The sequence below is a fragment of the Mytilus edulis genome, chromosome 11 (genome assembly GCF_963676685.1).
Source record: "Mytilus edulis chromosome 11, xbMytEdul2.2, whole genome shotgun sequence".
In the NCBI taxonomy this organism is placed as follows: domain Eukaryota; kingdom Metazoa; phylum Mollusca; class Bivalvia; order Mytilida; family Mytilidae; genus Mytilus; species Mytilus edulis.
The window spans coordinates 77,965,247-77,977,828 of NC_092354.1; the positions used below are offsets into that span (position 1 = coordinate 77,965,247).

The 12,582-nt window shown below is 33.9% G+C and overlaps 1 protein-coding gene across 1 annotated transcript; it reads right to left on the reverse strand.

Moving 5' to 3' along the window:
• Window positions 1-7,874: 7,874 nt before the first annotated feature.
• Window positions 7,875-12,029, reverse strand: LOC139494611 (uncharacterized). The gene is made up of 3 exons (XM_071282770.1): window positions 11,176-12,029; window positions 8,825-10,228; window positions 7,875-8,308 (listed from the first exon to the last, which is right to left on the reverse strand). Exons 1-2 carry the CDS (start codon window positions 12,027-12,029, stop codon window positions 9,244-9,246), a joined length of 1,839 nt encoding a protein of 612 aa, XP_071138871.1. The 3' UTR covers window positions 7,875-8,308; window positions 8,825-9,243.
• Window positions 12,030-12,582: the final 553 nt, after the last annotated feature.

Sequence of the window (12,582 nt, forward strand, 5' to 3'; positions counted from 1 at the left end):
TTTATACAAAAAAAATTCAGTTCGGTTTCTTTTAAAAAAAAATGTATAGACTGAGATGTACTTTTTGATCAGTCATATTGACAAACATTGACGATTTTTCGTGCAGTTTAAGATTAATCTTAAAATTCAAATAGCGGGAGATTAACCCTGGTTTGTTTAGAAAAATTGAGATATAGGAAAGCACAAAAAAATTGTAACGAACAGAGCACACTTTCACAGTCATGCATGTCTACGGGACGTATCTTAATTTTCTAAAAAAAAAAAAAAAAAAAAAGGTCATCGAAAACTTGATTTATATCATCCAACATAACAAAAATCTGCTATATTCGACGTCAAAATTAATTTTTATTTTACTCTTCACCAGAAGATGTGCAGAAGAGACCAATAAAACACGCCCCAGACGAAAACCTCAGTTTCCATTTTGCACTATTAACGTCTGTTTGGTAAAACAAAAATAATTTAGACCACGACATAATCAACAAAGATGAAATGGCCATATCATTGATATAAACAATTTAGTTGAATAAGAAGTAAAGAAATGAAAAAAAAAATTGTTCCTACCGTTTATGAATCAAAATGATCAATATGAGTTATTAACTTCAAATAGTTGTGTCAATGTGGTTCAAATCGCCTACACGCTGCATTGGGCATGATGGTGTACGTTCGAGTCCCATCAAATCCAATTGTTTTTTCATCGTTTCGTAATTTTTTACATTTGTCATTTTAAATCACATTATCATGATATTGTAAAGACACCTTAACAACAAAAAAATAAAAAAAATGTGCTAACAATATTTCAGTTTTATTAAGGTTGAGCCGGTAATTGTTGAAATGTATAGTTTATGAAATTGCGATCTTTATTCATATATTATACCGGTATGTATACTAGTGCGTTATATGTCCCACCTTCTTGTGTTTTTATCAGCCGAGTACATTAAAGTACACACAAACTCATTTTTGGTTATTGAAGTTAAAAGAAAAATAAATAAGGCTGTTAGTTTTCTCGTTGGAATTGTTTTACATTGTCATATCGGGGCCTTTTATAGCTGACTATGCGGTATGGGCTTTGCTCATTGTTGAAGGCCGTTGGGTGACCTATAGTTGTTAATGTCTGTGTTATTTTGGTCTCTTGTGGACAGTTATCTAAATGTCAATCATACCACATCTTCTTTTTTATACAAACAATAACTGTAGATTTTCTCTGGTGAAAAATTTCTATAATTTGGTCATACATGTACATAGAACGAATGTTAACTTGTTGTTACCATAGCAACTATTTTACTGATATTAAATAGCTAAACTTTATATCAATTTTGTTCTTCATTGTATTAATACAATGGTTCACTAGTAATTATGTATGCACGTTGATTATTTAAGGTGTAATCTATTGTAAAATTTACACAATACATGAAAAGGAATAAAATACGTAAAAATCTGATGTTTAAGCTAAGTCGGCCTACCATTTTTACCTAACAAGAAAACCGCAAGAGATAACTATAAAATTTTTGGTGTTTTATAAGCTCCATATCATAGAGATCAATTAAAAGAAATATCAATAGATTCTGAAGTGGGGCCAATTTTGCCCCTTATAGCCCCTTCTCCTTTTGTCAGTTAGTTGTTTTAAAGTATGTTTGCATGGTGCTTGTAATGTTAAAAACAGATGGTTCAATTTTGAAATAATTAGTGTCTTAATGATAGTTATTTTTCCAACTGGTGTTAATGTTTGTTTAGACCAAATTTTTATTATATTTTCAATTTCTTTAATTCTTGGACCATAATTCAACAGTTCCATTTCATGCAAATTGACAGAAAAGTTTATTCCTAGTAATGTAAACCTACTGGAACCCCATTCCAATCCCCATTTTACACACATTGGGTCTTGACTATATTTTTTTTTTTGCCTATCCACACCACCTTTGTTTTGTCCAAGTTCATATGGAGACCAGACATTTCAGCATATTTTTGGAGTAAGCGAAGAGATGCATCTAGAGATTCAGGTGTACCGTCAAGTATTATTGATGTGTCATCTGCGTATTGGGAGATAAGATATTCTGTGTCATCAATTTTAATTCCTTTAATTTCTTTGTTTTTTCTGATTAAAATTCCTAGAATTTCAGCACATAAAAGAAAAATATAAGGTGATAAAGGATCCCCTTGTCTACAGCCTCTTTGAATCTGAAAGAAATCTGATAAAAAACAGTTTTGGGATACTGATGAGCTTATATTTGTGTAAAAAGTCTTTATCCAAAGTTTTATAGAGGGTCCAAAATTGAAAAAGTCTAATACTTCATTTATGAATTTCCATGATACCGAATCAAAAGCTTTTTCAAAATCTATGAGAAGGAGAAGACCTGGCAAATCATTTACCTCTGTATAGAATAAAATATCATATATGAGACGAGTGTTTTCTCCAATATATCTTCCAGGAATAAAACCTGTCTGATCATTGCTAATAATAATGGGTAGAACAGATTTTATACGCTCTGCTATACAACTTGATGCTAGTTTATATGTTGTATTCAAAAGACTTATTGGTCGCCAATTTTTCATAAACTGTCTAGGTTTATCACCTTTTGGTAAACAAGTAATAATACCCTGTTTTTGAGTTATTGATAATTCCCCTCTTTTGTAACCATAAATTATAGATCTGAAAACAAATTTTCCTACATTTATCCAAAAGAATTTAAAGAACTCATTTGTAAAGCCATCTGACCCTGGACTTTTCTCATTTTTCATTCTACGCATAGCTGTTGTCAATTCATTATAAGTTATCTCCCCCTCTAAAGATTCTTTTAAAGTATCATTTAATTTTTTAATATCAGAATCAGGTATTTCACTATTAAGATTTACTTCACTCAAGCTTTCTGTTTTAGTATACAGTTTTTTATAGTAATCTTTGGCCTCTTCTAATATTTTATCTTGTTTACAAATAGTTCATTTTTATCCGTTGTATTACTATGGGTCATAAAAGGGGCTCGCGGGTCTAAATCATTTTTTATAATTTAATAGGATTTCTCTATGGGTTTCTATAAATGAACTTTATCTTACACCTAATAGAAAAATAAAATAAAACTAGATTTGTAATTGCTAGCAATAACTGATGGCACCCTTCCCCCTTTGCCAGGTGAGCGGCAGCCATTTTGAAAATTCAAAAGTGAAAAATCAACTCTGCTTATACTAGTGACCATTTCTGTAAAGTTTCATCCAGATTGCAGGATTTTTTTTTGGACCTTTTTGCATTGTTTCCATGGCAGACTGGTAACATCCGACATTTTGGAAATTCCAACGCCAAATGCCACATTTTCCAATGCTGTTCGTCGTTACCTTGGAGTTTCATGAAGTTTGGAGTATCTTGAAATTTTTGGTGTAGTTTCCATGACAACATAGTAGTTCCAATGAGTTCCAAAATCATCAAACACCTGTATATAGTGGGCACCTACATTGTATTATTAAAATATAATGATTCTGAGTTAAAGCATATCCAAACAGTTCACCAAAACAAAAAACTTAATTTTTGCAAATTTGTTCCGTTTCCATGGTAACGGCAGCCATATTTAACCATTCCATGCTTCGTGCACAACCTAACATGGGGGTCCTCACTATAGTAGAGTTCCATCAACATTGGTCCCTTGGATTTCGAGAAATCACCTGGACAATTGTGTGGAAGAAAATTTAGACTAGTGACCTATCAAAATGAGCAAGTCTTCAATATAGTATAATGTATATTATCGTTTAATGTTGATTTATCTGAATAAATATTGTTAAAACTAAGTCTTCAATACAGTTAGCATTAACATATGATTTAGAAACTACTGCCTTTGATCCTACAAAAAAAGATGCCAACAATGACAACTTGTTACATTTAAATGTGTTTTATGAATTTATTTTACTTTATCATCACTTTCTTCGTCTGTCGAAACCTTTAAGATTTTTTCTCAGTACTGTTTTGTTTTTCTAAAGGGACGTAACACCACTACTAACTGTGTATGAAATAAGCCCTGCCTCCTTATTACCTTATATGGAATATAAAGGGACGTAACTCCTCTACTTACCGTGTATGAAATAAGCCCCGCCTCCCAACTAACCTAATATTAAATATACACGGTTTCCACGAAGACGCTTTAACCAATCATATTCCTAGAAATGTATAGGAGGTAAGATAAATTATAGTCCATTGATATTGGAAACAGTTAGAACTAGAACAACCGCTTACAAACCAAAGGAAGAATTCGTGTAAGGCGGAACAGGGGAGTACATCAATTTTTAAAACGGGGTTTCAACCCAGGATAAAGGGGAGGTGTTCCCAACCATCTGTACCTCTTGAAGACAAGTGATCGTCATAAAAGGAGGGTTCTAACTCCGCCTTTAGCCCTGGATCCAATACTGGGAAACCTAGAACTGAAGAACTTTCTACTACCTTAAATTATGTGATATATTTTGTATTAATCATCTGAAGACTATACCCTTGGCAGGAACGGAGAACCTTGTAAATGTTATATTTTTCATCCCCCGTCCCCCTAATGTAATGCACCGAAATTAAGATGATATCAAGACAATTTCTTCGACATGTCTCCGAGTCTCCGAGCACAGAACAATGTAATCACCGCATTCGATCCCTGATTTTTTCACACGACCATCCACTGCTGTGATCGGGTGTGGAGACTACATTTCTGTTGTTTTCTAAAGGTTTTGCTTTTACACAAAAAAAAAAACTGTTTTCATATCCAAACTACACAAAAGAAACTGAGAACGAGATCGTATAAAAGTCAAGTTGTGAGGACGAGATCGTATAAAAGTCAGGTTGTGAGCACGAGATCGTATAAAAGTCAGGTTGTGAGGATACATGTTGATCAGTTTGATCACATATATAGATTTCTGTTGTTTCTAATTTAAAGTTCCCCAAGGGTGACTGGGGAAACGAAATATGGGCACTTGGTCTTCTCCCGACCGGCAGTAAAAAGTTCGCAGTCACGTTTGGTCAGAATGGGGAATTTAAATCCGATGCCTCGTGAAAAGAGAGTGCCACGTTCTTTGCACGTTAATAACCCTTGCAACAACTCTTTGAGGGGTCCGTAGGTGGCCTGTTGCAATGCAAAATTTCTGTCCCAATCCAATATACTATCATTTTCCAGTGGCAGTCCATATTTTCCCGACCATCATCCCGAATGGTCTCTTTTATGAATAGACCTACCTATTATTTTTATTGTTAACTTGTTCTCCTCCTGAATATGCATGAAATATTTGCAACTGGACGTTAAGCAACCAACAATCAATCAATCAATCTAATTTAAAGACGCAACACTTTTGCCTCCTGGTGCAAGTCTCATAACATCACTGATTATTCGCCCAAAGAAAGTAGAATATCAAGAGAAGTTGGTTGTAGCATCGCCTTGTCACACACCAAATCTCCGCGAAACTTCAATAGTACTTTTTTCCCCGACCACTTGCATGCATATTAATTGCTCTGAGGTTACACATTGACATACAATGTATTTTTTATTTGTAATTTCTATCTAAAAAAAACAGCCAACTCTAAGTTTGAAAGTTTTACTTGGGAATAGTATTATATTTATGTATTCATCATTCCGAAAATATCTACGAAAATAGCGGGAAATTTAAACAAAAAATATATTTTTTTGGATTTTAAGGTAACTACCCCAAACCGTAAATTGAGGGGTACCCCATTAAAGAGATAACATACAAAAATATGACAATAGAAACTTTTTATGCCCAGACGGAAATTAAAATATAGATATTATTCTATCATTTAAAACAATTTGCAGCCGTTTGTTATTCTGACCATTAAACTCGTTAACTAAGCGTCTTTTTCGATGTCAGTTGCAGTACTACTAGTTTGATTGGATTATCGGAATGTATTATTTTGTTACTTTGCTATACATGAAAAGCGAGATAACTCAGATGTACATTATTCTAAAGCTTTTGTTTTGATTCAAATGATACCTCAAATAAATTTTTTTTTTAAATCAACATGTTTTATATAGTTGAAGGAAGGATTTGTAAAGTATATAAATCCTTGATTGAATGCTGAAAGTGTACTAGAATCACAAAATACATAGATTTTTTTTTTAAAATCCGTTATCTTATCAAAATCTCTATATACTGCTATTGGTTTAAGATTTTCTGCAATACCTTCTTGATCATTAGAACTTCGGCAACCGCACAACGAAGTGGGAAGGAAACATTGTGATAAAATAAAAGAAAGGAAAAAAACAGCATGGAAGTTATTCATCTCTCTCTCCACATTAGAATTTCACTCTGCTCTCTCTCTCTCTCTCTTTTTTTTTCTCTCATAATATTTGTGATTTGTGTTTGTTGTATATTATTACATTTATAACGTTTACTTAACAAAATAATAGGCTGAATTTTAAATATCCAAACGACCTATTGAAGTCCATACCATGTATTTCGTTACAATTTATATTGTGTCTCAATAATGAAGATAAAAAAAATAACTTTGATAAAACTCGACGAACGGATGATTGTATTCATTATGAAACTGACCCAAAACGTAAGGTGAGATAGATTTGGGATAAATGTTTAAATCTAAGTTTAGTACAATACAAGTATTTAAATACCATATTTGTGGGACAACTAAATAAAACCATCATAAATAGTTCCGCATAGAACATCTATATAATGTTATCAGTTTGTTTAAACATTTTGATAATTTAAACCGTTATAATGACAGGTATGCACAGTATCCCTTCGAAAGGCCTCGGTAAGTATTGATTGTATCGAAATATTTATTTTGGAGTCGTTAACATTGCAACCTTATCAAAAATGGGGACCACATTTTGGTAAGTAATATAAACACGAACTTTTGATGTTTATGTCAAGTCAATCTAATATTTACGTACATAAGCCGAATGATGTATTTTTTTCTGTTGAACATTTTAAAGTTTACAATTTTAACATGTTTAAGGTGTAATTTATAAACAAAAAAAATATCCAATGCGGAAGATAAACTTTAACTAGGGTACATTTAAACGTGACAAACAAATCAAATCTATACATGTCCAAACCACTGCGGTTGTCTTATGGTATCGAGTGAGAGCCATCGTTGATTGAGCATATTGAGCCCTGCCTCGTTATATTTTAGACTTTGAATTTAGTGTTTTCCGCATTCAGAATTAAGTGCAACGTATTGCCGGGTCACACCCACTTATCTTATCAGTCTGGATAGATAAGGTTACATTATTATGACATCTCGGTGTCATCTTTCTGAATGTGCATGTAATATTTGCCGCTGACTGTTAACACTCAAATGACAAATTAGTTATGTAACAACTGAAATTCTTTTTTTAATTTTGTCGTGAAAGATAATGCATTTTTTTATTTCTTGTCAGTCATGCCCCAAAATATAAAAGATAAACACAGTATAATCCATGACGTGTACGTAGTATGATTGCCATTGGAACAACTCTCCACAAGAGACCAAATGATACAGTAAAACAACTATAAATCACCGTACGGCCTTTAACAATGAGCAAACACATACCACATAGTCAGCTATAAAAGGTCCCGAAATGACAAATGTAAAACAATTCTAACGTGAAAACTAAAGGCCTAAATTATGTACAAAATAATTAACGAATAGCAAACATGTAACACAGCAACAAACGACAACCACTGAATTACAGGCTCCTGACTTGGCACATGCACACTGAGAATGTGGTGGGATTAAACTAGTTTGTTGGTGCAAAACCTTCCCCCTAACTTGGAACAGTGTAATAGCTGAGTTTTAGGCCTCAAGGAAAACTAAAGTCGCTTTGCTAGGGTTCAGGATATTTATTACTCAGTAACGTAAAACACCCTGTAATAACAATGATAAAGTTATACTAATTTTCCAGATCAAATAATAAATTAGTAATATACGTGATAAGTATAATATTCTTTCATTACATATAATGGTATTATACAAAACATTACACTTTAAAAATACATTTAAGTTATGAACATAATGAGATCAAATATTATGTTTAATCATCAGATCATAGTATTAATGTCTTTACATATAATATTCAATTGTTCAGATTAACAACATTGATAAATTAAACAAATATTAAAAGCATCTAAAATCAAGGGAAATAACTCTTTATCAAAACTATGTGCTTAACATACTCCATAGTTAATTCAACCTTTTAAACGAAATACATTATAATTCTAATAACATATTACTAATCCTTACCAACTTATGGAGCAAGGTAGTTACTGTCGTGGCACAAACCAATTCAAACGTACATACTGGTATATCACACAGTGATATTTATATAACAGCTTACAAATTCTGTAAACCAAAATTACAATGTTAAATAACGGATTTTAATGAAACCGTATTTAAACATAGACCTAATTATAAAACATACAATATAAATAATGTCCTTGTGTATAAAATAAAACATAACTCGGACAATACTTTAAATATGTGCAGAAACGTAGTTCCCTATCTAATACAACTTTGTTTATGTTTTCTATTGATAATCAATCAACAATGTTATTGTGTACGGACTAATTCACACAAATAATACACGGTGGTATTTAAAATCTACTCATAACAAAGTCTTATCGAATACACCTCAAAGTATCGATCGGAATGTGTGTACTTTCTAAAGTGATTTACATATAGCTCTAACGAATGACTACCAGTACTTTATATAATAAAATAAGTGTATAATATATGCATTTTATGTAGCGATAATACTTTTCGGGATCATAGAGAAAAATAACCATTCATACCAAAAATCATTCAATCTATGAAAATATATTAGAAATATTATTAAAGAAGTAGATAAAGAAAACTCACGTCAAAATGTCAAGTCTGTCAATGTAAATAGAATCATGACTATTCTCTATAAATTCTCAAACACTTCAATGGCTACTGGATATATACGTCTGCCCATTTTGACTCCATTAGTCCTTCTAACTCAAAACAAAGAACCTCGGAACTAAGCGGTAAAACTTTAAACTAACCAATCAAATCCAAGTAATCATGAATAATGTATGGAAACATTTCAGTGTAATAAAAGTTTATATGAAACAATATGTTTTGAAGTTTTATTTATATTAACATAATTATACATCTTTATTTAACAATTACAATATATACAAAATAAAGAGGCTACCACATTCTCCCCTGTGTTGGAAAAATGACTTCCACGTCTTACGACTCCTCCTCCCTCTGACGAAGAAATGACGTTCTCGGCATTCTAAACTGGTATTTCTCTATGATGTTTCTTTCACAATCTCAATGATGGTACGTGTGATGTCATTCTCCATTCCTCTAAACATTCCTTCTTTCAGTTGTAACTTTAACCATTCTGCTTTCTGTAGCCAAGATGATGTTTGTCCAATAGCTTGTTTGGTGATATAATCTTTCAAATATGCAGGTGGTTTTCTAATTCTTGTTCTTGATGGTAATTCTCTTGGTGGTGTAGGTAATATTCTACGTCGTCTGAGCCTTATTGGTTGTTGCTGTGTGTTATCTTGAGCCGTTGTGTTATCTGAGTCTACCTCGGTATCACCTGATGTGTCTGGGAGCGTACTGCCATCCTGCTCATCCTGTTTGTCAGAAGTATCACCTCTGTCAATCTGGTCAGTCGCTTCTTGACCTGTTATAACATCAGCCCCAAGAGGTGGTTCACCAGTGTTTATCTGTACTGGAGGGATAACGTCTTGTCCAAAACCATTCTCTTGACTACCATCAACTAATAACTGATCGTCACCAGCCAAGTTGACGGTTCCTTGTTGCCCATCTACCACAGGTACAGCATCACTGTTGGTGTTGCTCTGTGCGTCTTCCTCTGGCAAATAAATCATATAGCCCTGCTCTGACTCCTCATCCGATTCTGTGTCAGTTTCCTCTTTGGTATTGTCGGAGTTCGTCTCCTTTTCCTCAAGGACTGTCTTTATAGGCGGTTTCCTTGGTGCAGGGTTTCTCGTAGGCTCTGTAGCCTTTTCCAAACCGGGCAGATGTCCAATTGGTAGAAGGAAGTTCCTATGCAATGTTGTTTTGCGTCCCTCTCCAGTTTCCTTCTGGACCACATAAACAGGTATGTCTTTGTTAGGCTGTCTAACAATTCTGTATGTGTCCTGTTCCCATTTATCTGCTATCTTATGCTTCCCTTCGAATGCAACTACTTTAACAAGTACTCGATCTCCAGGTTGCAAAATGGCTCCACGGGCTCTTTTGTCATATCCTTCTTTCGGTCTTCCAGGGTTGGGAAAGTATTACCCGCCCGGGAAAACCCAGGCGGGAATTCCCGGGTTTTCCCGGGCTGGGCAATACTCCCAGAAATTGGTATTACTGGGTAATACTGGGCAATAAGACTTTTTCAGCTTATTTTAACACAAAATAGTAAAGTCTTGTTGTAGTTTCATAGTATTATAGCTAAATATATACATTTTATACAGATAACCATTGAGAGTCATGTTTCTAGAAGATTGAAAATTCAATTTCATTCTTTTCTCCACTACTTCTATGTAGGCAGATTACAAAATTTGAATATTTTAGGATTATTAATACCTTGTTAATTTCCATGTGTTGTTTCAACTATCCAAACTTAAAAAAAAAAATGCATTTTATACCAGTGTTTATGTGAATTATAAATTTAAATGTCTATGCAATCATATTGCTAAATAAACACCCTACAGGGTCAAGTCATTAACCCTTATAGAAATGAAAAGGCTGAATATTGTTATATAAACAGATCAATGTCCTAATCTGAATAATTACTTATTAATTAGTGATACATGCACATATAAATAATGCAAAAGTAATTTTTCTTACATTTTCTTGTTAATTCTTAATGTAAGATATATACATTTGAAAAATGAATTCTTTGAATTTATGTTAACAGTTTGACCAATCTAGACGAGAGGGTGATTTAATAGACTTTCAGAAGAGAATTATTCCATTAATATTTGTGTAATGTGTGCCTACATGTTTACTTGTCTCATAGTTGCAAGAATAGTACTTTTTCAAATGTATATATACACTTTTATTATCACTCTCAAACAAGTCAACTAATTTATAAATCAAAATGTGTTTATAAATATCTTAAATGCATTGCCATTGAGTTTGATCACTGAATTCTCTTTAAAATTCAGGCCAGTATTTTATATTACCCAGTATTGCCCAGTATTTCCCATTAAAACCCAGTAAAACCCGGGTTTTCCCAGTATTTCCCACTGGGCTGGGCAATACTCATAAAACCCGGGTTTTTGCCAACCCTGCTTCCTTGTGCTGTCTTTGCTGAACGAGATGCAAGTTCATATGCTTTCTTCAGACGCTCCTTCATAGCTTCAGCATACTTTGTAGATGGTTCCTTAGTACCAGTATCCTCAATCCCAAATGCTATGTCCACAGGCAAACGTGGCTGTCTACCGAACATTAAGAAGTACGGAGAAAATCCAGTGGTTGTCTGTTTGGTACAGTTGTACGCATGTACGAGCCCAGCTACATGGGACTTCCAATCTTTCTTCTGCGTAGTCTGTAGAGTTCCAAGCATATTCAACAAGGTACGGTTGAATCTCTCTGTAAGTCCATTACCCATAGGATGGTAAGGTGTTGTTCGGGACTTTTCCATTCCTGTAATGTTGCAAAGTTCCTTGATGATCTTGCTTCCAAAGTTCGCTCCTTGATCAGAATGAATACGACTAGGCAATCCATAGTGAACAATGAAATTGTTGAAAAACGCATCTGCTGTGGTTCGTGCGGTCTGGTTCTTTGTAGGAACTGCTAAAGCATATCTCGTGAAGTGGTCTGTGATTACCAAAATATCTTCATATCCTCCTTTTGATCTTTCAAGTTTCAGGTAATCCATGCAAACCAGTTCTAAAGGTTGTGTTGTTTCTATGCTGATAAGTGGAGCTCTATCATTCAGAAGTTGTTTTCGACGAATACATCTTTCGCAGTTGGTAATCCAGTTCTCGATGTCTCTATTCATACCATACCAGATGAAGCGGTCACGTACCAATGATAAGGTCTTGTCTCTTCCCTGGTGGCCCATGTCATCATGTAAAGATGTGAGAACTGTGGATATGCAATTTTCTGGGAGAACTAGTTGTCTTGAAGTTTCACCATCAGATTATATCTCTCTATACAGCACTCCGTCTATAATCTTTAACTTCTCATAGTTGTTTAAGAACCAGTTGTTGAGTGGTGAATAACTCAGCTGTTGTTTATCTGGTTTACGATGTTCGTTTATCCAATATATCCAGTCTTTGATGAATCTGTCTTTCCGTTGTTCGGCTTTAACATCAACTAACTTCTGAGATGGTAATGAATGATCCACAGATGTATCTGAAATAATCGATAAGCTCTGGTGATGAGGTTGAGCATGTTGCAGGTTACAGATGGCTTTCACTGAATCTGGTTGAATGGTTTCAGTACATCTAGATAATCCTGGAAGTCTAGATAATCCATCGGCATCTGCATTAGCCTTTCCTGGTCTGTATACAATGTTGAAGTTGTAAGATGACAGAGCTGCTATCCATCTGTGTCCGGTAGCATCTAGTTTAGCTGACGTCAAGACATAGGTGAGTGGGTTATTGTCCGTTACT

Excerpts from the sequence above, each read along its gene's own strand:
- LOC139494611 (XM_071282770.1), bottom strand. The coding sequence starts at position 12,029 with ATGGGCCACCAGGGAAGAGACAAGACCTTATCATTGGTACGTGACCGC. Across the intron at positions 10,229-11,175 it reads GAAAACCCGGGTTTTACTGG|ACCGAAAGAAGGATATGACA; the intron begins GTTTTAATGGGA and ends CAACCCTGGAAG.